This window comes from Phytophthora cinnamomi (genome assembly GCF_018691715.1).
Source record: "Phytophthora cinnamomi strain GKB4 chromosome Unknown Contig17, whole genome shotgun sequence".
Taxonomy (NCBI): Eukaryota; Oomycota; class Peronosporomycetes; order Peronosporales; family Peronosporaceae; genus Phytophthora; species Phytophthora cinnamomi.
Window position 1 is genome coordinate 1728495 of NW_027150950.1, and position 25950 is coordinate 1754444.

General features: G+C 56.9%; 6 protein-coding genes across 6 annotated transcripts; 4 read left to right on the forward strand and 2 right to left on the reverse strand.

The window, feature by feature from the left end:
- Positions 1–331: 331 nt before the first annotated feature.
- On the reverse strand, positions 332–1480 carry IUM83_04843 (3,2-trans-enoyl-CoA isomerase, mitochondrial precursor; the record flags this gene model as incomplete). Its single annotated transcript, XM_067928944.1, has 5 exons — positions 332–492; positions 560–947; positions 1028–1103; positions 1179–1234; positions 1310–1480. The coding sequence occupies 5 exons, from the start codon at positions 1478–1480 to the stop codon at positions 332–334; spliced, it is 852 nt and encodes a 283-aa protein (XP_067796108.1).
- Positions 1481–1805: 325 nt separating this feature from the next.
- Positions 1806–2981, forward strand: IUM83_04844 (aspartate-semialdehyde dehydrogenase; the record flags this gene model as incomplete). Its single annotated transcript, XM_067928945.1, has 1 exon — positions 1806–2981. The coding sequence occupies one exon, from the start codon at positions 1806–1808 to the stop codon at positions 2979–2981; it is 1176 nt and encodes a 391-aa protein (XP_067796113.1).
- An 80-nt stretch (positions 2982–3061) lies between these two features.
- Positions 3062–4377, reverse strand: IUM83_04845 (phosphatase 1 regulatory subunit 42 protein; the record flags this gene model as incomplete). The annotated part of the gene is made up of 4 exons (XM_067928946.1): positions 3062–3308; positions 3375–3447; positions 3518–3755; positions 3841–4377. The coding sequence occupies 4 exons, from the start codon at positions 4375–4377 to the stop codon at positions 3062–3064; spliced, it is 1095 nt and encodes a 364-aa protein (XP_067796114.1).
- A 505-nt stretch (positions 4378–4882) lies between these two features.
- On the forward strand, positions 4883–6987 carry IUM83_04846 (DEAD/DEAH box RNA helicase; the record flags this gene model as incomplete). Its single annotated transcript, XM_067928947.1, has 2 exons — positions 4883–4895; positions 5081–6987. 2 exons carry the CDS (start codon positions 4883–4885, stop codon positions 6985–6987), a joined length of 1920 nt encoding a protein of 639 aa, XP_067796111.1.
- A 746-nt stretch (positions 6988–7733) lies between these two features.
- On the forward strand, positions 7734–8944 carry IUM83_04847 (L-allo-threonine aldolase; the record flags this gene model as incomplete). The annotated part of the gene is made up of 3 exons (XM_067928948.1): positions 7734–7924; positions 7997–8106; positions 8187–8944. 3 exons carry the CDS (start codon positions 7734–7736, stop codon positions 8942–8944), a joined length of 1059 nt encoding a protein of 352 aa, XP_067796112.1.
- A 689-nt stretch (positions 8945–9633) lies between these two features.
- On the forward strand, positions 9634–10914 carry IUM83_04848 (L-allo-threonine aldolase; the record flags this gene model as incomplete). The annotated part of the gene is made up of 3 exons (XM_067928949.1): positions 9634–9824; positions 9923–10029; positions 10130–10914. 3 exons carry the CDS (start codon positions 9634–9636, stop codon positions 10912–10914), a joined length of 1083 nt encoding a protein of 360 aa, XP_067796105.1.
- Between the last annotated feature and the right edge of the window lie 15036 nt (positions 10915–25950).

A 25950-nucleotide genomic window follows, 5' to 3' on the forward strand; every position in this document is an offset into this window, starting at 1 on the left:
AAAATGGCACTATTGAGTTATTTGATGAACATCGATAGAGCGATTCCCGCAGTGTTTCGGACCCTACATGTATCAGAAAGGACTAGAGTAGCGATTTTAATTGCTGGTGGACATAGTGCGGTGATCGTGTACAGTATTGGTGAACGGAGGTTTAGCATTAAGCATAGCATACCATAGCATAGCGTTTCCAAGCATCGTTTAGAGTCCAAAGAAGTAATGCAGGATGCAGAATATATTCAGCAATTGCGTTGCCAAGCAAAACAAGACCAAGATTTAGCAGTGCCTCGACTTAGATCGCCGCTGCCCATCGTCGCGCTTGAACATGCACCGTTTACTTCTTCTTAAGAGAAGCCAGGTACGCACCCAGTGATTTCTGCACCTTGTCGGTCTGCGCGAAGTCCGTAAACGCCTCCAGATCCTTCTCGCGGGTGGCCAGCAGTCGGTCTGCCGTGTCCTGGCGCATAAGCAGCTTGGTCTTCACTCGTGCCATGTCTAGCACACAACAAGTATCACAACTTTAGCCGCATTTCCAGTGAAGATACAAAAGTTATTCACGGACCTGGAATGGCAAGCCACTTGCCCATCGCGGCCTCCGCGCGAGGGAATACCTCCTCAAGAGCCACAGCCTCGTCGACCAGGCCAATCGCTTTAGCCTTCGTCGCATCCACCTGCAGCCCCAGCCCGAGCATCTTCTCGGCCTCGCGGTGGCCGATGGTGTTGACAAAAGTGTCGCGGAACCATGTAGGGGCCACAATGCCCAGCTGCGTCTCGTTCAGACCGATCATGGGCTTGCCGCTGGTCATGATGCGGTAGTCACAGCACATGGCCAGCAGGCAGCCGCCCGCGGGGCTGTGGCCTTCGATGGCCGCGACTGCAGCCAGACGCGTCGTGTACAGACGCAGGTACAGATCCTGGAGGGACGTCCAGAACTTGGTGATCTTGGCTGGCTGTGGATTACATAATATAAAAAAATATTGTTGGGATGCCGTTGAATTCAAACTGGTTCCAGTGCAGTGGTTCACTTTACCTGTGGCTGGTACATCTCCATGATGTCCAGCCCCGCGGAGAAGACCTTCTGGTTGGAAGACGCCAGAATGATACCCCTGTATCAATGTATACAAGGGTTCGTCAGCATTTATGCTAGAGCCAGAGGAAAAGGTTGTCGCCGGCGTCCGCACCGCACGGTTTTGTCGTCCTCGAGCTTCTTGATGGTGGCGTCCAGCTCCCGGATCAACTGCAACAGTAGATAGGATATAACAGTCAGTTGCGGCACGGGGCTAGCACCGGCGTCTCCGTTCTGTGGACGCACCGCCGTGTTGAGCGAGTTGACGGGCGGGCGGTTCAGGCGCACGACCGCGTACTTGTCCTTCTTCTCCACCAGCACCAGCGGCTCGCCCGACGACGACAGCGCGCGCGTCGCCGTGGCGGCCAGGCGCGGCGCCCGCAGCAGCGCGGGTCTCACAGCGGCAGCAGTCAGCATTGTCGTCTGTCGCTTCGGTCGCGTAGTGGGGGGATCTCTCCGTCTGCGGCGGATCCCGTGGATTCCGACGTGGGCACGTCGTGCAACTTCAACTCGAACTTAAAACGCACTTAGCAAGTAATATCGCATTTAAGAGGAGTATAAAGGTAAGCTGTACGACTCTTCGTATAAGTACGATGAAAAGAGCGACGTCACGATTGCGCGTCACCCACCACAAGATTAGTTTGGGCCGCAAGTCGTATGCTCACCTCCATCCGTCGAGTCACAATCGCATTGGCAGCCAGCTCCTCCTCTAGAGCCCAGCACCTACCGGTATTATCCAGGCATGACGACGCCCCACGGCAAGACGGTCGGCATCTGCGGCGCCACGGGCGCCGTGGGCATCGAGATCATCTCGGTGCTGGCCGCGCACAAGTTCCCGGTCAAGCAGCTGGAGCTCTTTGCGTCGGCGCGCTCGGCCGGCAAGAAGGTGGCCACGCCCTTCGGCGAGGTGACCATCTCGCTCTTCTCGGTGGAGAAGGCGGCCAAGCTGGACTACGTGTTCCTGGCCGTGTCGGGCGACTTCTCGCTGCAGTACGCCAAGGAGCTGGCCGCCGTGCCCAACGGGCCCGTGGTCATCGACAACTCGTCGGCCTTCCGCCGCGACCCGGAGACCCCGCTCGTGATCCCGGAGATCAATGGCCACGTGCTGCTGCCCAAGGCCGGCGAGCCGCAGCCCAAGCTCATCGCCAACCCCAACTGCACCACGGCCATCGCCGCCATGGCGCTCTGGCCGCTGCACTGCGAGTTCGGCATCAAGAAGCTCATCGTGTCCACGTACCAGGCCGCCAGCGGCGCCGGCGCCGCCGGCATGGACGAGCTGCGCGACGGCGCCAAGGCCTTCCTGGCCGACGAGCCCGTGAGCAACAAGGTCTTCTCGTACCCGCTGCCCTTCAACCTCATCCCGCACATCGACAAGTTCCAGGAGAACGGCTACACCAAGGAGGAGATGAAGGTCACGTGGGAGACGCGCAAGATCTTCGACGAGCCCGACCTCGCCGTGAGCTGCACGGCCGCCCGCATCCCCATCATGCGCGCGCACTCGGAGGCGCTCACCATCGAGACGGTCAAGCCCGTGGACATCGCTCGCGCCCGCGAGCTGCTGGCCAAGGCCGACGGCGTGGACCTCGTGGACGAGCCCGAGAAGCTGCTGTACCCCATGCCCAAAAACGCCACCAAGAAGTTTAACATCGAAGCTGGCCGGCTGCGCAAGAGCCTGGTCTTCGGCGACCACGGCCTGGAGCTGTTCGTGTCTGGCGACCAGCTGCTGCGCGGTGCTGCGCTGAACGCCGTGCTCATCGCCGAGTTCCTTGAGAACCCGCGCGCGAGCCCGCAGTTCACCAAGAAGCCTGCCACGTGCACGCTCTCCAAGGACCAACAGCAGGCGGTGCTGGGCCTCGCGGCCGGTATCGCTGTGGGCGTGGCCTCCGTGCTGGCGGTGGGTCTTTTCAAGAAGAACTAAGCCGACTGAAGACACAACCTCGCGTGTTTTGCCCCCTTCGTGTTAGCATTACCCATATCGATAGTTCTACGGCGAAAGCCTCAATTGTACTTGCTGTTGTTATTGCTCGCCTTCATCAAAGCCGTGCTGCTAGGGCTGCAAGATGCACCAGCGACGCCCAGTCCCTCACGCACCGAACGGGACTTCGCGTGAGTTGCTGTGAACTGCATGCTGCGCAGCTGGTGCACCGTCGCGCCATGCTTCAGCAGTCTCGTTGACTCACTGAGACCGCTACTGCGACCTCCTTCCGGACTCTGACGGCGAGCATTTGTCGGCTCGAGGCGTTTCCTGTAACACGTTGCAGCCGGTTAGACTCGATTTTCCAATCTTCGCATGCTCACTGTGCTTGCTTACCTGTACTTGTGCGCAAGATGCGACTGCATCATGCGTCTCTGATTCGGATCCACGTCTTTCTTGTCCAGCAACGCTGCATTCGTGAAACAAAACAGCAACAATTAGCATCGTCAACTGGATTACAATCGTAAGCTTGGTTTTACCTAAGCGCGCGGACGAAAAAGTGATCGTCTTCTCGCGATACTTTGTTGCTGCAGTGACCGGGTTGCCTCGCAGGTCCAGCTCCACCAGCGATGTGGCCCCACCGACCAATGCGAAGACATCTTCCAGCTCCTCAATTAGGTTTTTCGACAGATCAAGCTGCTCCAAGTTGCGCAGCAGTGAAAGCGGTTTGGTGGAGGCCACGCGACAATTCGACAGGTCCAATATGCGCAGAGATCCCTGCAGTGGCGACACCAGACAAAGCGGCACGAACCTTATCAGCTCAAGTTCAGCATACAATCGCAAGCATCGCCCAAAAGAATACCGCCAAGGTCCGTAGCGTCTCCTCTTCGAACGAGAAGAATGCATCCTGCGGCACGCGTTGGTTGGCCAGGTACAGCTCCTGCAGCCGGAAGCAACCCGCCAAGCCCTCCAGCCTCTCGATGGCATTCTTCTCGAGATACAGCTTCTCCAGCAGGGTCAGCGCCTCCAGATTTTCGATGCGACGCAGGCAGTTGCCCTGCAGGTGCAGGTGCGTGAGCTGCGGCACGGCATCGAGGTTCTCGATGGCCTCGACCTCGTTGTCGTACAGGTAGAGCACCTTCAGGTTGGGGCAGTGGTGCAGGTTCTGGATCTTGCGGATGGCCCCGCCACTATCGCTGCCGCCCTTCAGCAGGGCCTTGCTGGCGTCGCCGTTTAGCGCCAAGTGCGTGATCCGCTTGAGGTAGTGCGCGAGGTGTTCGTGCTTGCCCACGCTGAGCTTGGTGGCGTTCAGCAGCACCTCGACGGTGATCTCCCGGCCAGGCGCCCGCCGCGCCTCGGCGTCGTCTTGGTTGCTACTGCTGCTGGCCAGGCTCTGCATGCTGCACTTCACTTCAACTCAAGTGTGGAATGCCACACGGAACACTTCAACATGCAACATGTAACAGATAAGGCAACCTGGCGTAACCGCCGGCTATTGATAGGCAGGCACTCAGGTGGTTTCGCCGCTGCGCTATTGGGGCAGCATGGATTGCCAAGAAATCAGTCTGCGGACGGCCTTAGCACCAACCAATTCGCAGCCAGCAGGGCCCGCAACGCCATGTTTGGCCCTGCCAGACGCTCGCAGGGGCAGAGGCTGCAGACAGCAGATACCTTTGCTGTCAGGTCGCCAGGTCTGTATCATGTGGTATCTTTTTGTGTACCGCCCGGTGGTAGTAGCTCTGCGACATGCGAGTTCCAGTTATTGGATTGGTCGAAAAGGCTTTCTTATCGACCAATGCGCGCTCTCCCTGTGGCACTTGAAAATTGAATGGCGCTGAGGCGATAGCGACCCCCCATTCACTTTTGTGAGCAAGAAGCCCCAAGAAGAAGAAGGAGCAACAAATATGGCGGAAGGAGGTGCGTGCGCGACGGCTCCCACAGCTGCGGCCCGCGACCCTCGGCACTGCAGGAAGATGCGTCTCCCTCTCGCGCATCTTCTGGTGCCCGGGCCGCCGCGCCACGTATCGAATTGTCTGAGTTATGGTGCAAAATCGGTTGACTGACGTGGCCGCTCTCTTGCTTGGGAATCTCCCGCTCCACAGGAAGATCTGCATACGTGCCGCCTCATATGCGCGGCAGCGGCGGCGGCGGCGGCGACCGCGGCCGTGGTGACGACGACCGCCGCGGCGGAGGCTACGGCGGAGGCTACGACCGTCGCGGAGGCTCGCGCGAGCGCTACGGATCTCGCGAGCGCGGCGACGGCCCGCCGCGCACCAACTCGCGCTGGTCTGGCTTCGAGTCGGACCGCCGTGACGACCGCCGCGGCGGCTACGGAGGCGACGACCGTCGTGGAGGCTACGGCGGCGGCTACGGCGGAGGAGGCGGCGGCTACGGCCGCGGCGGCGGCGCGCGCGTGAACGAGATGGGCTACCACGGCGACGTGCGCCCCAACGAGCGCCTGGAGCGCGAGCTGTTCGGCGACGCCAAGTCGTCCGGCATCAACTTCGACAAGTACGACGACATCCCCGTCGAGACGAGCGGCGAGAACGTGCCCGACCCGGTGACGGAGTTCTCGGCCGAGGAGCTGGGCCCCGAGGTCATCCGCAACCTGGAGCTGTGCAAGTACACCAAGCCCACGCCCGTGCAGAAGTACTCGATCCCGATCGGCCTGGCCGGCCGCGACATGATGGCCTGCGCCCAGACGGGCTCCGGCAAGACGGGCGGCTTCCTGTTCCCCACGCTCGCGGCCATGCTGCGCGTGGGAGGCTCGCCTCCGCCTGATGCCGGCCACGGCCGTTCGCGCAAGAGCTACCCGTCGGGGTTGGTGCTGTCACCCACGCGTGAGCTGGCGTCGCAGATCCACGACGAGGCCAAGAAGTTCTGCTACTGCACGGGCATTGCCCCCGTCGTCATCTACGGTGGTGCCGAGGTCGGCCGCCAGCTGCGTGACCTGGAGCGCGGTTGCGACCTGCTGGTGGCCACCCCCGGCCGTCTTGTCGACCTGATGGAGCGCGGCCGCATCTCGCTGGCGTGCATCAAATTCCTGATTCTGGATGAGGCTGACCGCATGCTTGACATGGGTTTCGAGCCCGTGATTCGCCGCATTGTCGAGCAGGAGGATATGTCGCGAGAGCGTCAGACCTTCATGTTCAGTGCCACGTTCCCGCGTGAGATTCAGCGCCTTGCATCCGACTTCCTGCGCGACTACATTTTCCTGACGGTCGGCCGTGTCGGTTCGGCGTCGAAGGATGTGAAGCAGACGGTGGAGTACATCGAGCAGTACGACAAGGAGGACTACCTCGTGCGTTTCCTGAACCAGGTGCAGGACGGCCTGATTCTGGTGTTCGTGGAGACCAAGCGTGGCGCCGACTTCCTGGAGGACATGCTGTGCCGCGAGGGTTTCCCGGCCACGTCGATCCACGGTGACCGCTCGCAGCGTGAGCGTGAGCAGGCTCTGGCCAGCTTCAAGTCGGGTCGCACGCCCGTGCTGGTAGCTACGGACGTGGCTGCCCGTGGTCTTGATATCGACGGTGTGACGCAGGTCATCAACTTTGACCTGCCCAACAACATCGACGACTACGTGCACCGTATCGGTCGTACAGGCCGTGTGGGTAACGTCGGTTACGCACTGTCCATGATGAACGAGAAGAACCGCAACATCGCTCGCGAGATGTACGACCTGATGGCTGAGAACGGCCAGGAGATCCCGGCATTCCTGGACCAGATGGCTAACAGCGGCTTCCGTGGCGGAGGCGGCGGTCGCGGCCGCAGTGGCCGTGGTGGCCGTGGCAGCTCCCGCTTCGGTGCTAGGGATTACCGTAACGAGGAGCGCGGCGGAGGCGGCGGTGGCTCCCGTGGCGGCAGCAGCGGCGGCTACGGTGGCGGTGGCTACGGCGGCGGCGGTTACGGCGGTGGCTACGGCGGCGGTGGCGGCGGCTACAGCGGTGGCGGCAGCCGCGGCGGTGGTTCTCGCGGCGGAGGCTTCAGCGAGGACAACAGCGCCTGGTAATTGACAGGCGGCACGAAGATGGCAAGCAGTTGTCCGCCATTAGAAGACTTGGAGCGATGAGCAAGCGTGTCGTGACGTCGGCCGTAGTGTCTTTTGCAGACGGACAGGACCCGTGGAGTTTCTCTATTTTTCGTAGCGCGGAGAGTCGGAAGAAAGCTTCCTTCGATGTACAAGTAACGTCAAGTGCCCTCGCAAGCCTTGCCCGCCGTCGCCCCTCGTCTGTGGGCGCTGCGAGCCGGGATATTAGGATACTTGATACCATTTTGCTAGCGTGTATTATAAGGCAGCGTTTCTTCTTAGAAAATATACCATCTTACCTCAGTCCACAACACAAAACCCTGTTGTCGTTGCTTGCTACTCACTTGCAGCTTCCGTTGCTGAAACCTCTCAACGGGTTCATGTTGCCTTGATCACGCCGAATTCCGGAGGTCCGGCAACGATCGTGATTAATTGTCGGACCCAGCGAAATGTTATTAAAGCGTGCGCCGTTGTTTTGACGTCCACGGTCACATTATCCTCGATCGACAGCATAGTTCGTGTTAAACGCGCAGCAACAAGGAAACTGAGCTGGTGGATTCGAGCCTGGAAGCTCGCCACGCACTTGATGTGCTGCACACAACGTCGAGCTTCAAATGTATACTCAACGTGCGGTCAACGTGAGGCCTGCCGCGATCTTCCCGCAACTGTTCGAAACGGCTGAAGCCATACCCAGATCAAGTCAAGTCAAGCGCAGCGGAAGCCGAACGATGACCAAGCTGCAGCGCGCCGCCGTGAACTTCCTGTCCGACACCGTGACGTGCCCGAGCGCCGCCATGCGCCAGGTGATCGCGGCCGCGGAGGTGGGCGACGCCGTGTTCGGCGCGGACCCGTCCGTGAACCGGCTGGAGAAAGTGGCGGCCGAGCGGCTCGGCAAGGCAGCGGCGCTCTACGTGCCTTCGTACGTCTGGAGACGCGCGCGAGTTGCGCAAATGGGTGCTTGGCTCTAACGTGTGTGTGTTTCTGCGCGTAGCGGCACCATGTCGAACCTTATCGCCATCGGCACGCACTGCCGCCGAGGGGATGAGGTCATCTGCGGCGACAAGGCCCACATCTTCCTGTACGAGGGCGGCGGAGCCAACGGTGAGCAAGCTATGCTGGTGGGCGATCCACTGCTATGATGCTGATTGAGCTACTCCTATCTCTCTTGTCTGAACCCACAGCGTTCATGGGTGTGAGCCTGCACACGGTGCCCAACCAGACAGACGGAACACTCGACCTCACGGACATCACCAACGCCGTCCGCGACGACGACCCGCACTACCCGCGCACGAGGCTCGTGGAGATCGAGAACACGCAGAACTCCTGCGGCGGCCGCGTCTTGCCGCTGTCGTATATCCGCGACGTTGAGCAGTTCTGTGATGAGCGGAACCTGCGCCTTCACGTCGACGGCGCGAGACTGGCGAACGCCAGCGTGGCGTCGGGCATCCCGATGGACGAGCTCGTCCGCGGCGCCGACTCGGTCTCGCTCTGTCTAAGCAAGGGGCTGGGCGCTCCGGTGGGCTCCATTCTGGCCGGATCCGAGGAGTTCATCTACCACGCCAAGAGGCTCCGCAAGTCGCTCGGCGGCGGAATGCGCCAGGCCGGCATCATCGCGTCCGCGGGGCTCTACGCGCTCGAGAACCAGTTCGACCGCCTCGTTGATGACCACGTGAATGCGAAGGCGCTCGCGCACGGCATCTCCACCATCCCGGGAGTGCAGATCGACCCAGACGCAGTGGAGACGAACATCGTCTTCTTCGCGCTGGGATCCGACGCCAAGTTGGACGCAACGACGCTGGTGCAAATGCTTGAGGCCGAGAAGGGCGTGCTCGTTGGCGCCTACGCTGACGGGAACCGGGTGCGCGCCGTCACCAATTTGCACATTTCGGGCCAGGACGTCGAGTACACAGTGGCGGCGATTCGCAGCCTGCTGAGTTGACCCCGGGCTTGATCGAGATGATGCGTGCGCCCTGATGACGGAAATGACGGACGCGGGCGCCGGAACTTGATTGGGCGTGTTCTGCCGCCCTGCGACGCGCCCTCGACAACTAAAGCACTGCAAAGTGCAACGGGGTCCTTCAGTAAAGTATCTCACCCAGCAGAGCCACATGTCGAGGCTGCGACCCAAGCAGCACCACATGAACGTTCCCAGTTCCGGCTATCGATCACACGACGTGGTCCGCCACGAGAATCTTCCCCTGCGTGAGCGGCGTTGTCTCGAAGTTTGTATGTCACCGAAATCCTAAGCCTTGCGTAAGCACGCTTGACCGCTATCTTTTGCCACTGCGCTGTACAATTGATCGCAAACTTGTGTTTTGTATGCTAAATAAATCTACCGATGCGGAGCAGCTCGGCCTGGACGCCGCTTTTCGACTGTCTATTGTGGTCTGGTGCTTGGCTGCAACGCAGAGCCGAGGCGTTCGGCGTCATGTCGCTGCGACCAGCGCAACTCTGCATGCTCATGGTTTCACCATTTGTGCATAAATCCTGGCGCGCGAGCATTTTGCAACGGCCCGTTCGCAGGCGCGACGTCTGTCCATCCATCAGGCCGATGCCGTCGTCAGCGCCCAGCCCGCCGGGGCTTCACTCGTTTCATTTTCAGATACTCCAGCTCGAGGCCAAACGACGATGACCAAACTGCAGCGCGCCGTAATTAACTTCATGTCGGACACCATCACGTGTCCGACGCCCGCCATGCGCAAGGCCATCGCGGCCGCCAAGGTCGGCGACGACGTGTACGGCCTGGACCCCACGGTGCAGCAGCTCCAGAAGGTGGCCGCCAGCATGCTCGGCAAGGAGGATGCCATGTTTGTGCCCTCGTACGTTACACTTCTGAAGTTCACACTTCAAGTCTGAAGTTCGTCGGGCTTTCTGAAGTTTGGTACTGACTGTCTGATCTTCGTTTGACAATATGCAGTGGCACCATGTCCAACTTGATCGCCATCGGCACGCACTGCCAGCGCGGCGACGAGGTTATCTGCGGCAACAAGTCCCACATCTTCACGTACGAGGGTGCCGGCGCCAGTGGTGAGTGTCCATCCCCCTCATCCCCGTTCGTCGACATGTTTACCTATTGAGACAGGGGCCTGACTCGTATATCGTGCTCGCTTTTCTTAACTCGCAGCGTACATGGGCGTCAGCCTGGCAACGCTCCCCAACCAGAAGGACGGCACCATCAAGATCAGCGACATGACCCGCGCCATTCGCGCCGATGATATCCACTACCCGCGGACTAGCCTCGTCGAGATCGAAAACACGCACAACACCTGCGGCGGACGGGTGCTGCCCCTTTCGTACATCCGCGAGGTGGAGCAGTTCTGCAAGGAGCACAACCTGAGCCTCCACGTGGACGGCGCACGCCTCGCAAATGCCAGTGTGGCTTCGGGCGTCGCCGTGGAGGACCTCGTAAAGGGAGCCGACACGGTGTCCTTCTGCCTCAGCAAGGGTCTGGGTGCCCCCGTGGGCTCCATCCTGGCCGGCTCCGAAGAGTTTATCCACCACGCCAAGCGGCTACGCAAGTCACTCGGCGGTGGGCTACGCCAGTCGGGCCTGCTTGCTGCGGCCGGTCTGTATGCTTTGGAGCACCAGTTCGACCGCCTCGCGGAGGACCACGAGAATGCAAAAACGCTGGCACACGGTCTGTCTACAATCCCCGGCATCGAGATCGACGTCGACAGCGTGGAAACCAACATGCTCTTCTTCAAGGTCTCTTCAGACTTTAAGATCGATACCCCCACGCTCGTGAAGCGGATTGCCGAGGAGAAGGGCATCGTGTTCGGCGGATACTGGCGCGGCGAGGAGATTCGCGCGGTCACGAACCTGCACGTAACCCCCGACGACGTGGAGTACACAATCTCTTCCGTACGCGATATTATCGCCGCCAGCGAGTCCAATTTCCAAGTTGCTTAAGAGCTGTAGGGACATGCCTGCCCTGTATTGTTCGAGAAGAACCACCCACGATGTGGTGGCCAAAGCAGTGCACCGAGCCCCCGATTATTTCAATAAAAACTGTTCATTGTGGAAATTCACGTGTGAAACCCTAGTATAGCTGTCGATGGCGCTTAACAACACGGAGAACGCGAGCAACACGCGATGGCGATTACTACCACAGGCATGGGGTCGATTACTGAGTCCTGTGAGCTCTCGACGGGTGTCTACATGTAGACAATCCAATATGGAATTAACGATGATCACCATCATGACCTTGCATGCCCTTTTGCTGAATACAATACTTTGTGCCGGACCAAAATCATTGAATAGAAGTGGAAACAGGTCTGAACTGCACGCGTTTTGCTAAGATTTTGCAAGAGAAAAATGCTGATTGGTCAAAACACTGGCAGCCCCCCAAAACTGGGATCGAGATTTGAGCATTTTGTGTTAAGGAAATGTCCTCAAATGAGCCAAAATCACCATTCTGAAGTTATTTTGTCAAGCATTTTTTCAGTGAAGTACATGCACGTAACCGGCCAAATACAACCGAAGTTGTATTTTTGCCGCCACGGAGGTCTGATTGGCCAGCGGCGGTGTCAGCGTGGGGTATCGACCGCAATCTATGCTGATACATTTGCATTCGAAGCCGTGCCCATTGCTACATATGTTGCACAGAGGGTAGCTTTTTTGCCTAGAAACACAACCCTTCCCATACAAAAAGAACGTGTGACATTCGTGCCTCAGTTGCTGTTGAGAATTCCAGTGTACTGGTCCCCGCCGCTTGGCGGAAACTTGCGAAGCATGATGATGCAGACGAGCATGTGTGGGTCGTTTATCCCGAGAAGGCACGATGGTGCTGGAGGTTTTCCCACGTAGCAGAATTGTCCTCCGGAGATTGTCTGCTACATCTGACAGTTAGGCATGCGCCTGTTGAGGACACAGTACGGCTATCTATCAAAGAGAAGAACTAATGTGGGCTACCAGCTCACTTCATAAAAACACGATTCCTTCACAAGTAGCTTTTGCTGCTTGTTCGCTCGCCAAAACTTTAGCAAGCTTAGATTTCACTCTGCGCGCGACTGCAGGTCGCTTCAGGTTATGAGCCCAAGACCTGCGCTGGTGAAGCTCGCCTGGAACTGACTACGCAAGAATGGCAGATACAACCAAGGAGGTGAAGGAGTCGAAGAGCGAGAGGAAGTCCATTCCGCCGTTCGATGGAAAAGACTTTGAAGTGTGGCTGGAGCGTGTCAGGCTGAAGTTACAACGCAAACAGCTGTGGCGATACTGTGAGAAGGACGTCGCAGACCCTGAAGAAAGTAAACAGACTGATCATGACGACTGGGTGAGCAAAACGTCGCGGACAAAGGAGATTCTATACGAATCAATGACTAATCAGATAATGAAGACAGTGAAGTACGAGTCTACTCCATACCGCGTGATGGAACGCTTGAAACGACGTTTCATGGGGAAAATCTATTTAAAATATGCGGAGGAGAGAACAACGTTGAGTCGTCTCCGGCTGGAGTCAAAGGGGAATCTACCAGATCACCTAAGTGAAACGCGCCGTATCATGGAGACAATTTCGGTGGTTGGCAGACCAGTCGATGAATATGCAAAACCGACTATCCTGATTGGCTCCTTACCGCGTGACTATGACAATGTGGTTCAACTTTTCTTTCAAGCCACACAACGCAAAACCCGGACGACCCACCGAACTATGAACAGCTGGAGCAAGCATTGGAGATGGCTTACGACCACACACAGAACCGGAAGGCGGAAGGTAGCAAGGGCGATGAAGAAGACAAGGAGTTCTTTGCTGCAGGGGGCCGTGGTCGTGGACGAGGAGCTAATCGCGGTCGAGGACGTGGACGCGGTGGTCGCGGACGAGGTTTTGGCGATCGTGGAGGAGCAAATCAAGGAGGAGGTCGCGGTGCTGGTCGCGGTCAAGGCAGCGCCAGTCCGAAGCGTGGCGGAGGATGCTTCCACTGCCACGAACAAGAGCACCAAGTGCGCAATTGCCCGTACCTGGGCAAGCGCCCTCCGTCCGAGAATCAGCGTGGAGGTTCAACGCAAAAGCGCAGCAAGTTCGATGGAGGAGAAAAAGGTGCCAAGACTAACAGTAAAGGCCGCGATGGTAATGAAAGCGATGATAACGCCTATGTTATAATGAGTTTGATGAAATTGGAGAAAAAAGTAGCTGATCTCGCTCATGACTGCTGGTATCTGGACTCAGGAGCTACTAGTCACATGACGAACCAAAAAGATGACTTGATGTCGTTCCCACCTTTGAGTTCGACAGTGCGTACTGGTGGCGAAAATTGGCTGGAAGTTGCTGGCATTGGAACAGTTAAGAAAGAAATAATTACGTCCAGTGGCAAAGTTTCATTATTACTGCATGGAGTACGATACGTTCCTGAATTACAGTGCAGCCTGTTCTCAGTGGGAAGACAAGCTTCACGGTTGCTAGTGGCAGAGCGAGTGCGATGTCATTTTGATGAAGATGATTATGCAGATGTACTGCTTCAGTCGGGTCGCACTTCAGCTCACAGAGATGAAACAAATCTCTATCGTTTGAAGTTGGAGAGACCATTCGATGCAGTGCTGATGGTAGGAGGTGATAAAGTGGAACTGTGGCATGACCTCCTTGGTCATCCAGGGCGAAATACATTCAATGCACTCTTTCGACACACTCGGTGGACAATGTGGAAACTGGAGCTTCGTGTTCCCAATGGGTACGTGGGTCAAGGGCAAATTGACTAGAAAAAGCTTTCGCAACACCCATAACGCACCAACACGTGAATGGCTGATTGGTGAACGTGCTCATATTGATATCGGGGGGCCGTACGCGATAAAATCCTACTCTGGCAAGCGATATTTTGCGGTGTTCGTTGACGAAGCCAGTCGATTCGCACCTATCTACCTTTTGGCTGAGCGCTCAGATGTCTACGAAAACCTACACATCTACTATCAGCAAGTGAAAACCCAGTTGAATGTGCGCATGAAGGCGGTTCGCAATGACAACGCCAAGGAGCTGTTCAAGCTGGCTGATATTTGTACGAAAAAGTACAGCATGGTGTGTACGTCCAGCGTTAAGCGCAAACCGGAACAAAATGGCGTGGCGGAGCGAATGGTTAGGACAATATCTGAGCGTATGATATGTTTGCTGAATCATTTCAGTTGCCTGAAGAGATGTGGGGAGAGGCTGCAGTAACAGCAACCTACTGTGTCAACATTATGCCTAATTCAACAAGAGACATGGAGGTCCCTTACGTGGTGTGGTACCGCGAATTGCCGGCGTACTCACGGTTACGCACATTTGGCTGTGCCGTGTTGGCTTACGTGGACAAAGTAGAGAGGAGAAAGATGCAAGCTAAGGCTCGTGAAGCTATCTTTGTTGGCTACAGTCGTGAGAAGCATGGCTACCGCCTACTTGATAGCAAGACACGGAAGCCATACCGCTGTTTTTTATGATAGGAAGACAGGGCGAATAGCAACGGGTACGACGCCTGTCTTGGACACTGTGGTGCCCATCGAGCGGTATCTTGAAATGGATAATGTTGCCATGGAAAACATCCCAGCCATTGTGGCGAGGCGGGTGAGCGCCTTTTGCCGCCCAGGTGTATAGCACGATGCCACGGGGCCGCCCGTCCGGAGAATTACTCCTCCTTACGGATTTTCCCAATGGGGTCAGACTCCGATAGCAGCACTAGGTGCTCCCAACGGAGGTGGCGTGTGACCTTGTGAATCCCTGTAGGTGTCGTTTATCTTCGATAGAACGAACTTCACCTGATGAGTTGTCTTCACAATGATAAGGTCTTGGGTGTAGAGCGCTTACGTTACTTCAAACGTAGGTCTCCACGACTGGGGTTGAGATCACAAGCAGATCCTTCCAGCCAAACCTTCAAAATCAGAGAGTTAATATGCAAATATACAAATATACAGCCGCTACTTATTCTTTGGGGGGCCCTTGAGCGGGGGGCCCGTACACCGGTCTACTGGAGTTTCTTCCGGACCACCGGTCGAGTCCGAAAGCACCCTTCACTCACGCGCACCAGCTCCCGCAAGGAGATAATTAGCCCCAGGCGGAAGACTTTCCAAATGCTCAACTCCAAAAAAGGAGAACAACCTCCGGTCAGACAATATACAATCCTATCACACAGTAGTCAATCAATCGGATCTAGGGGTGACTACACACAACCTCCTAGAAACGCAGTTAATATGAAATGGGACCTCCGAATGGAGGACCAACAACTGGAATATGAAATAGGACAGATCACCTCGGAGCGCGCGTCGCCCGATCACCGCCTAACTTGGTCTTAGCCTTTGGGAGAGTTCCACGGCGGTATCGCGGTCACGACGCGTCCAAACGCAGGTCTTGTAGCTTAGGGCCGCCGGCAGGGTTAATCCCTCCGGTCGAGGCTTGTTCCTCTCGCTTACTTGACAGCACACCTCGTCCCTGGGGACGGGGAAGCACTTGCGCCCTTCTTGGCAAATTGAACTCTCTGATTATCTTTTCTTAGGCTTCTGTATCCACTGTTCTCTCTGGAATCAGCTCTTTTATCTTGGTTTCACTATAGTCGGGGCGTGGCGTAATCACGTCGCATGTCGAGCAGGTCATGGATAGGGCAGGAATCTGGTCAGTGCATAACATATCATGGTCGGTCGTCTTGGTCGGTCGTTAACATCTTGGTCGGAGTATACTTGAAACTTGGAAGGCCTTTCTGGGTACAAATCAGGCTGGGACAGGGCGCGACCGGTCGCCCATCGAAGATCTTCGTCCGGAGCCTGGTGTCTGGAATCCTGCGTCCGGGGTCCGGAGACCAATGAGTCTGGAGTTTGACTTGACTTTACTATGGCGGGAGTCTGGACGATTTTGAGCAATCTTCTTCGGCTCTCTGTCTGGACTTGCTTGAGTCTTCTTTCTCGCTTGTGTCTTCGCTCTTCTCTTGTGCTCTTCCGTCGCATGTCTTACGGGCCTGTCGCTGGCCGGGTCACTGAGCAGAGACTTGGGCAAATTTTCTGGAGCCGCTTCGTGTCAACCGTCCCTCTCATCCCAATCTCTCATAGAGGAATTTACTCCCGAACTGATAGGTTGCGATGAGACCACGCGTAGCAAGGCGGTCGAAAATGTCCAAACGTCGGAGTGGTCCGGAGGGCGGCAAGGTAGCCCAGCTCGCAGAGGTGGCCTCCCTTCTTTGTCCCATGTCGCGTCAGCCAATCGGGTCGCAAAACATCAATCGGAAACTTCTTTCGTCGAAACGCAGCCAAATCGCGATTTCCCATCAACCAAACAAGACGATGGTGGTCGCGCCTGCAACGAGCGCCGCGAGCAGCGCCCCAGCCGGGGCTGGCTCCGCCACATCAGGCGTAGGCGATGGACCTCGTCCGAGCGCCTCTCGTAGCTCGAGCGATGAGAGCGAGGCGGAGGAAGAGGAGGAGGAGGAGGAGGAGACGGAGTGGCAGCCGCCCGCCCCGAAAGGGGGGACTCCGGCCTCCGGATCCAAGAACAAGACGCCCACGCCTCCACCCAGCAGAAGAGCTTCGAGCCCGGCGAATCAGCCACAAGGGTCAGGTGCCGCGGTCCTCAAGAGCCTTCAAACGCTCGACACAGAGCAAGCGAAGGTTCTCCAAGCGCAGGGTCGGCTTTCGTCCGGGCAGGGCTCCACGCCTAGTCAGCCTGCGGCGTTTGACATCGCGCCAGGGGAGGCTCCAGACACCACCGTCCGGGTTGTCGGGATTCCGGCGACCGAGAGACACAATGACGGCAGGACCTTCCTGCAAGATGGCTTCGGCGGTCTGGAGGCATTGGTCCAGATGGAGAGTCTGGGGGCTGCTGAGTTGGCCCACCTCTATGACTTCTTCGAGGAAGACGATGTCATCAGCGACTTCATCTTGACTCCGCGCGAGAATCCGCTTTCGGAGTCCGAGCTCACGGCCCAACTCAAGAGCTTCCGGGTCAAGCGCGAGCTGGCGAGCATCCTGTCTCAGTTCGACGCCAAGCAACTGGCCTATCGCACATTCGGAACGGTATCCCTCCTTCGGAAGGTGACAGCCAAGTACGACATGATCAAGCGTCGACTGGGACAGGACGCAGCAGTGAAGTCGGAGGTCGAACTTCAGGAGGAAGTTCTTCGGCTCAAGCGCGCGCAGCAGTTCCAAGCGGACTACTGGGTTTCCAAAGTGGCGGGGCTCCAGAAAGAGAAGAACGCGGCCATGGCTCAAGCGCGTGCTGACTTCCTACTTCTGATGGAGGAGCGTGAGAGCGACGTCCGGGGCTTGCGCGCTCAAGTCAAGACTTTGGAAGCGGAGTTGAAGGTCGCGCGGGCGTCTCGACCACCCTGGCTCCACGGTCCCAAGGACCGCGTCTCCGAACGGCTCATGTGATGAACTTTCTCCACGCGCACGCGGCGGTCATGATGAATTGGCCTAGGCTCCGCGACCTCCTGGACCATCTGGAGTCTGGAACCCCAGTCCCTCCAGAGTGGCAGACTGTCATTACGGTCATGGCCAACGACAACCTGGGTTTCCAGGCACCAAGCTTCGTCCGGCTGGACCCGCCTGCGGACGAGGACGAGGAGACCAAGGAGAGTGAGCCGCCTCCGCCGGGTCCTGTCATCGACTTGTCGCAGGGTTCACCGTCCAAGGCGTCCGGATCCAAGCGCAAGCGTTCGGGTCAAGCGGAGTCCCTTCCCAAGTCAAAGTCCAAGTCGAGCAAGGTGGCTCCGGACCAAGCGCAGGAGTTCCCAACAGACTGGGTTCCGGACTCGAGCTCTCGGTGCCGTCCAGAGGAATCGCCTCTGCCTTTGTCGAGCGCGAAGGCCCGGGCGCACTTGGCGGACTATCCGGTCGTCTGGAAGGACTTGCGTCCAGATCTCCAGCTCCTGATGAAGGATGGTCTGGAATTCCCGGATGCACTGGACTTGATCAATCAGGACAAGTGTCTCCACTCGAGGTTCCCCTTGTATCACCTAGTGGCCATGCTCGTGTCGATGATGCGCTGGCACCGTCTGGATACTGCGCTGTGGACTAAGCATGTGCCGCGTCGTTACCTGTCAGTCGCCTCGGTTGCTCTGGACAGTCTGCGCAAGGTCGACGACGATGTTCCAGAGTGGGATGGCTCACTCCCGAGTCTCAATCCCGACGCAGCCGAGCTCGAAGATGACGAGGACGACGATGATGACGAGGCTGAAGACAAGGACGAAGAATACGACCCTCAGCAAGATCCGGATGACGGTGTCGACGACGAATATGACGGAGGCAACGGGGGTGATGACGCAGGCGAAGTATCCGACCACGGTGAGGCAGACGATGATGATGACGGCTCTCCGGATGGCATCCCTCCTAGCATTGCTAAGCGAGCCTCCAAGCGCCGACGTCTGAGTCAATCCTCAGCTGAATCGGGCACGCCCAAGAAGCTCAAGCCGGAGACCAAGTCCAAGTCGTCGTCCAGGAAGAAGTCCAGATCCGGGATCAAGGCGGAGTCCAAGTCTGGAAAGTCGAAACGTCGCAGCTCTGGAGGCCCGACTGCACTCGCGGCCAAGCGTCCGGCCAAACTGACGGCGAAAGAGCGACGACTGATTGAGTCACCTGGCCCGAATGAAGTGTCCTGGATGTATTTTGGTGTCCGCATGAAACCTGGTAGTCCGACCGCACATGCACCGTTCCAGACGCTGGGTTTTCCGGATTTCGAGCCAAATCGACACGATCTGGACATCTTGAAAGACCGTTGTCAACCCGACGAGCTCAAGGAATTCCTGGCTACACGCCCTTGGGTCAAGATGTCCGGCGAGCGCCGGGCGGAGTTCTTCTTCCACCGACGTTCCAGTCTCAGCACAAGTGCGATCAAGGCAATCGAAGATTGGATCGATTTCATGGAAGACAATGCAGAGGCGTTTTGGCATGCGCTCCACTGGATCGTGCTGGATCGAGACTGCGACTCCAAGTTTGTCCGGAAGCTCAGCCTCCGGCGTGGCAAGAACCATGAGAGCGTCAGGAAGCGGGCTGCCACCAAGGAGAAGCACATTGACAAGGTCGTCCCGGCTTCCATCTGGAACGAGCCGGGCATCTGGAAGTTTCCCAAGCGTGTCTGCTACTGGATCCTGATGAGTCGGGACCACACCAAGCCTGGAACCGATGTCCGCTACACTCTGAAGGAACAGATGGAGCTTCTGGATGCTCGCGAGCCGGCCCGTACGGAATGGGGACTCTGCTCTTCGGACGACGAGCGCATCGCCCATCTGCCGGAAGATGTTCGCCGCACTCTGATTCCAGCCGGACAGCGTGACTCGATCGAAGATTAATCTCCGGACCAAGTCGCAGGCGTAGCGTCCGCACTCATTATGCGTAATTCCTCTTGAATACATCTTCTACGTTTTCCTCATTCTTATCCCTTTGTCACCTTAGTCCTGAAACTCCAACCTTCTCAAACTCCAAGCTTCGTCTTTCCGAAACTCTCCACTCGTTCTCCACTTGACACTCCGAAAATATCATATCTGAACTCACATCGCAAATCTATCGATTCAAAGCACATTCCGTCGAGGGGCACATCCGCGCAGTCGATCCAGTTCAGACATGTACTAGGCTCTGGGGTGATCGTCCCCAGCCTGCATCGTCTGGAACCGGGCTCGTGCGCGTGCACCTTGATTGAACGCGTACAGCAATGCTCCACAACTGAGTTGAGATACGGGCAACCATTCGGGGTCGTCATACCCTTTCCACTTAACGAGGTACTCTCGAGTGCGTCTAGACGTTCGGGTCCGTTTAGACCACCTGAGGTCCAGAATGTTCTCCACTTCATACTCGTCACGCTCGGAGTCTGGCTCCCAGCTGTCCTCCGGAAGTAAGGCCGCGTCAAAATCATCGTCTCCGGACACTTCGACCTCTCCGACTGGACGCTTCGGGAAGAGGGCATGTGGCTTAAGTCGACTGACATGTACCCAGGGATTAACCTGGTACCCAGTGTCATCAATCTTGAGCTTGACTCGGAAGTTGTCGTGCATCTCTTCAATCCGGAAGGGGCCATGCCACATATGGGCAAGTTTACGGCTGAGACCCGGCTGGACTTTCGGAATGTATAGCCAGACCGAATCTCCCTTCTCGAACCCAGACTTCAGTCGTGCGGACAGCTCTCTCCACCTTTGCGTCTGGACCTCAGAACGCTGGCGTTTCGCCTTCTTGTGCAGATCCTCGGCACATGCTTGCGCGTAGCTATATTGTCGTTGAAGCTTCCGACGCCACTCATAGGCAGTCCGCTCCGGAACGCTAGAGGGTTTCGGACCCAACATCGCAGACAGCGTCCCTTGAGCGTCCCAACCATGCACTAGGTAGAAGGGTGTATCCAGACGCGTGGCATCGAACGACGTGTTCAGAGCGAACATGAGCCTCTCCGCGTGGTCGTCCCAGTCACTTTGGTCCGCCTCAGCAATGTACGCTCGGATACTTCGAACGACAGTCTGGACGGACCGCTCCTGTTGACCATTAGCTTGCGGACGATAAGCGAGAGTGGCTCGCTGCTTGCTTCCCAGAAGTTCTCTGAACCGTGTGAAGACCTCACTCATGAAGCGGGGGTCCTGATCATGTCGGACCATGGAGCTCGCTCCAAACCTCCGGAACACACATTCTTCGTAGACCTCTGCGACGTCTTGAGCAGTAGTCGACCGCATGGGCTTGCACATCACGAACCCGGAAAACGCATCCTGGAACAACAACAGAAAGGTGTTTCCACGTTCGGACTCCGGCATGTGAGTGACAAAGTCCATCGAGACAACTTCGAACGGACGTCTGGGCTCAATATTTCCGGGCGACGGTCCTTCGTTGGGCGGTCGTCCCTTGCCACTCGCACAGTCGACACACTCCTTGACACAGCGCTCAACATCAGCGTACATCCCTGGCCAGTAGAATTCCGAACGGAGTCTCTCGTACGTCCGGGTGATGCCTTGGTGGCCACCTTGGAAATCCTCGTGTGCGTAGTGCAGCATGTCTGGTCGCAGGGATTCCGGGATCACCAGTCTCGGCTCATCTTCAAAGTCGCGAGGGCGGTCTCGAGTCGATCGGGCCAGACGGTATAACACATTCCGAGCATCTAACGCAAACAAGTCCGCCACCTTAGCAATCTTGCGGAGCCTTCTCGGCGAGAATCCGTCGATATCCCCTTTCAGGAACGACTTGATTTCGGACAAGTAAGCATCCTGATCCTGGTGCGTCCTGATACGTCTCCACCGTTCGGCCTGATACTCGAGGGGACCCATGGGTCGCTGAGGTTCACCATCACCAGGAGGAGCAATGTCCTCAACTCCCGGATCCGGATGTACGGCGTCCCTGGCCTTCGACCTCGTCAACGCAGCGAAGACTCTTGCCGCACGAGAGAGCGGCGCGGATTGTGAGTCTGTAGCCACTGCGTCACTTTCCATCCGGGCCGAAGTCTCAGGACGCGGAGATAGGTCTCCTTCCAGATGGACCACCTTTGGCTTCATCAGCCTCTCCGCAATCTTCGACACTCTTTCCAGGTGTGTCCGCTCTTCGGAATCCTGAACAGTCCAGGACCCTCCGAGTGCCAGCGTCTTCGACGTCAGGTAGTCGGCAGCTTGATTGTACTCGCGCTTAACATGGACCAGTCGCAACGTCCGGAACTTATCCCTCTGGACTTCACACTCAGCCAAGTGTTTCTGGAGGTTCGGCTGGTGACAGTTGATGAGACCTTGGACTTGTTGAATCACGATCCGAGAGTCTCCCACAACCACCAAGTCTTCGACCTGACGGTCGAGCGCCATCTGGACTCCTTTCAGAAATCCATGATACTCCGCATCGTTGACTGTCACGTCGTCCAAAACGAAACCTCGGGCTTCGAGCACCTTCCAGCCGGGGAGCTGCCAGAGAATACACCCGCAGCTTCCTTGCCGAGTCGACGTCTTGGCCGCACCGTCGAAACTCAGGACGACGCCCTGATAGGTATCGTCGAGCATTTCCACACTGAGAACTGGGGGCTTCTGAACGCGTCCCTTGGCAGGTATCAGTGCTTCTGCGACTTCGTCCAAATGCTCACGCGGGGTGATCCCAGCTCCCATGATAGCCGCCAGACCGTCTTCATCCTTCTGGACCTTCCGGACGGTGATGTCCCAGTGTGAGAGCATAACCCCCCACGGAACACAGCGTCCGTCAGCAGACTTCGACTGGAGTATCCACTTGAAGACTGAGTGCCGAGTGTAGACTTCCAGGTGACAACCCTCGAGAAGTGTTCGGAAGACTTGAAGGACTCTTAGCACAGCAATCACCTCCTTTTCAGCTATGTGATAACGGAGCTCAGCATCATTCAGAACTCGTCCAGTAAACCGCACCGGTTGGATCTTTCCATCGTATTCCTGACCGAGGACCGCGCAAGCAGCCCAACGGTTAGCATGTGGGATGATCACGAACGGCTTTGTCCGGTCTGGATGCCGGAGCAGTGGAGTTGAAACGATCTTCTTCTTGAGAATCTCGAACGCAGCCTTGGCCCTGGTGAGATCTCGTCCGGCTTGCACTTGGTCGTCTGAAAGCTCGTACAAGACTGCAGCCACTACCGGAAAGTCTTCAATAAACTTATGATAGTAGTTCAGACTTCCAAGGAAGGACTGCACTCCTTTCAGAGTCTTCGGGAATGGCAGGTCTTGAACTCCCTTAGCGATTTTCGGAACTGCCCGAATCCCCTCTGCACTAATTTCGTGCGACAGGTATGGAATCGACAGCTTCCCAAACTCACTTTTCGGGAGACTCACAGAAATATTCCAGTAGCGCAAGCGGAATAGAAGAGCATTCAAATCCTCACAAAGCTTGTCCCAGGTGGGCGCGCCATGTGCGATGTCATCAATGTACGAGCTCCGCCCCAAAACCGGACCCATGCTGTCTGGAGCAGGGATGTTCCTCTGGAACACCGTCGCTGTATCCGTCAGTGCCAACACTTGGCCTTCGGAGTCACTCCTGGACGGGTCCAAGCTCAGGAAGTCCAGAACATCTTGGTCCACCTCCAATTCTTCTTCCGGGGACAGTCTCACGAAACCCCACAGGCAGTTATTAATCACTGCCTGGTAGACGAGAGGGCATTCTTGAGTCCAAACGGCATCCGAACCCACTGGAAGTGCCCGAACGGACAGACGAAGGCCGAGATCAGCTTCGCACGCTTAGTCATCCGGATGGCCCAGAATCCACTCGCCATGTCCAGACTCATAAACCACATTGCACTCTCAAAGCCAATCAATAGATCGTCGATCAAAGGCAGAGGATAATTGGACAGTTGAATGAATCCATTCACCACTCGGTAGTCGATACACATCCGGATGTCCACGCCGTTCTTCTTCAGGACGATGACGATCGGGGAAGCCCACAGCGATTCGGAGTGTTCTATCAGCCCTGTCTCTAAGAGCTTCTTCAGCAACTCGTAGACCTTGATCGCTAAGTGTGGGGCGATTGACCTCGGACGCTGAGCAACTGGTTTAGCATCACCGACATCTAGATCACACCACACTCCACGAGCCGGCGCGGGGGCAGCATTCCCGTCTCCCAAGAATATCTTGTGGTGATACCTCAGGTGCATTCGAAGTTTCTCCTCTTCGGCCGAAGTAGTCCGTCCAGGTTCTCCAACGTCGGCCTTCTCGATATCACACCTTGGACTCAACTCTTGGAGTTCCGGAAGCATGGCCAGTTCGTCGCGCAGCTGAGCCAGCAACTCACTACCTTCGTGGATGTACACGGCTGGTTCCAGGTTCAGTTCTTCCGTACTCATCTGCATGCATCGTTCGTACTCCACTTCGAGCCTTCGGACCGGAATAGACGATCGTTCAGGGCTCCGATCAACATTCGGCTCGACTCCAACGGAGATTTCCGGAACGTACTCGGTCAGACACTCATCGTCAAAACTGATCGCGTCATAAAACTCGTCCAAGTCCGAACCGGAGTCCTCATCCGGGTTCCTACCAGGATCTTCGATCGTTACCAGCTGGACCTTCGCAACTTCGGACACCGAGCTCGCATTCTCAACATTCTCGCCTGGTCCGGGTACCTCACCTGGAGCAGCCTCAGGAACCGTGTATTCTCCTTCGGACGCTCCGGATATCTCGGTTTCCGAAAGGCGAGGAGTCTGATCCGGGCAACGACCTTCCGTCTTCACGCCAGGTTTAGGCTGCAGGCGCACCATGTGCACCTTCGTTGAATCAGCCGGTGACCGAGTGAGTAACTTCGTGGGCCACGTGTAATCGGGAGTTTGGACACACGGCGGTTCGGAACTCTGCTGCGCTCGAGCGAGCCGTTCCTCATGCTCTCTGAGCTCCCTCGAGTTGGTACTTTCATAAATCATCACTTGCCATTCTCGATATCTCCGTAATCCTGGACGGACAAACCTTCCGGCTGTCGGGAAAAATCCAAACTCCACAACCCGGGCCACCGCCGTTCGAGGGTCAATCCAGACTGTCTTGTCCGAGATGTTGACCACCTTCACAGCAACTGGCCAGGACTTCGCAGCATAGATAATCTGCGTAACCCAGCGGTCACCTCGCCCAGCCCAAACGACTTCGCGTTGCGGATTGCTCTGACCGTAGTCAATTCGGACGACGGCCGCCTCACCTGGGGCTAAATACAGACTCCCTTTCGGAGTGACGGCCAGGTCCAGGCCACGTCCCATGTGGTCCGCAGTCCGACCAGCTAACAGTACCGTCTCTTCGTCCGGCAGCTTGACCAACCCTTCCTGAGCACACAATCGAACCCCAGCCGAGTACATGAAGTTCATACCGAGAAGCACATCCACACCTTCGCCAATGTTCGCGACCCATAGTTCCATAATGTAGACCACGCGAGGTCCTAAGGTAATCTTCACCTCGGTAGTAGCCGTGATAATCGTCGGGACACCACCCAGTCCAGACACCCGGAGCTGTTTGCAAAACTTAAGCCGGAGTTTGAGCCTACGCGCAAGGTCCAAACTCACCATGCTAACAGATGCTCCGGAGTCCAGGAGGATATCCGTTCGATAATTGTTCACAGCGCCATGCACCATCGCCACTTTCTTGGTGTCCTCAGGGTTGTGCTCTTTCCACCATCCATACCTTTGGCCGGGCCCCAGTCGGAATTCGGGAGGGTCGTCTGAATTATTATCCCCAGACGACCTTCTTCCAGCCGAGACCGCTCCAAACGCTGTTGATCGGATAGGTACTTGTCGTTTTCCTCTGAAATCACAGTCATGCATTGATGGTTATCTTGGTGCTTGTTCCTCAACTCTGGTCCAATATACACTAGGACACACAATTCCGGGGTAGTCTTGAGCCCGACGCGTTCTGGATCCCCATCCAGCGGGCTTGTTAGTTTAACTGTTGTTCCCCAGAGTCGACGTCCCCATCCAGTAGTTGATTCCGGATAGCGGACGGAAGGTCCAGTGTCCCTTGACGAGCGAGAGTCTTCACAGCTTGGAACTTCTTCCACTCTTCACATTGGTCTTCATGAAACTTCTTGCAGAATAGGCAGGGTCGAACTCTGCACAGGCGGGCAGGGTGCCCTTTCCGGCCGCAGCGATCACACTTGAGGTCGGTCCAGCAGCTCTCCGTAGAATGTCCAAAATCATTGCAGCGCTCACAGAACTTGGTGCGGTTCGCAGTGTCGAAACGAGGGGACCGAGGTGGTGTTCGGAAATCTCCGCTCAAAGGAGGTCTCCAACCTGAATTCTCCATAATCCGGAAGACAGTGCTTGAAATATCTTGCACGCGATCTTCGTCTCGCCTGGAATCACCTCCGGTTGGCGCTCCTCCAACAGCCGAGCTTGCCGTCGACGGAGTGGCAGGAACTTCTTCCACCGCATCTTGGAACCGCACTTCCCGATCATCTTCACCTTCATCCGACACATCTTCGTCCTGAACCACATACGCGCGGCCGGCACGCTTCGACTGGAACCGTCCGTGCGGAACATTGTCCGCCCGGAAGTCTCGCTTGGCCTGAGGAGCATCGTAGTCGTCGCCTTGGGTCATCTCTTCGTGCTGCTTTAGGACGTACTCCAAGTCACGT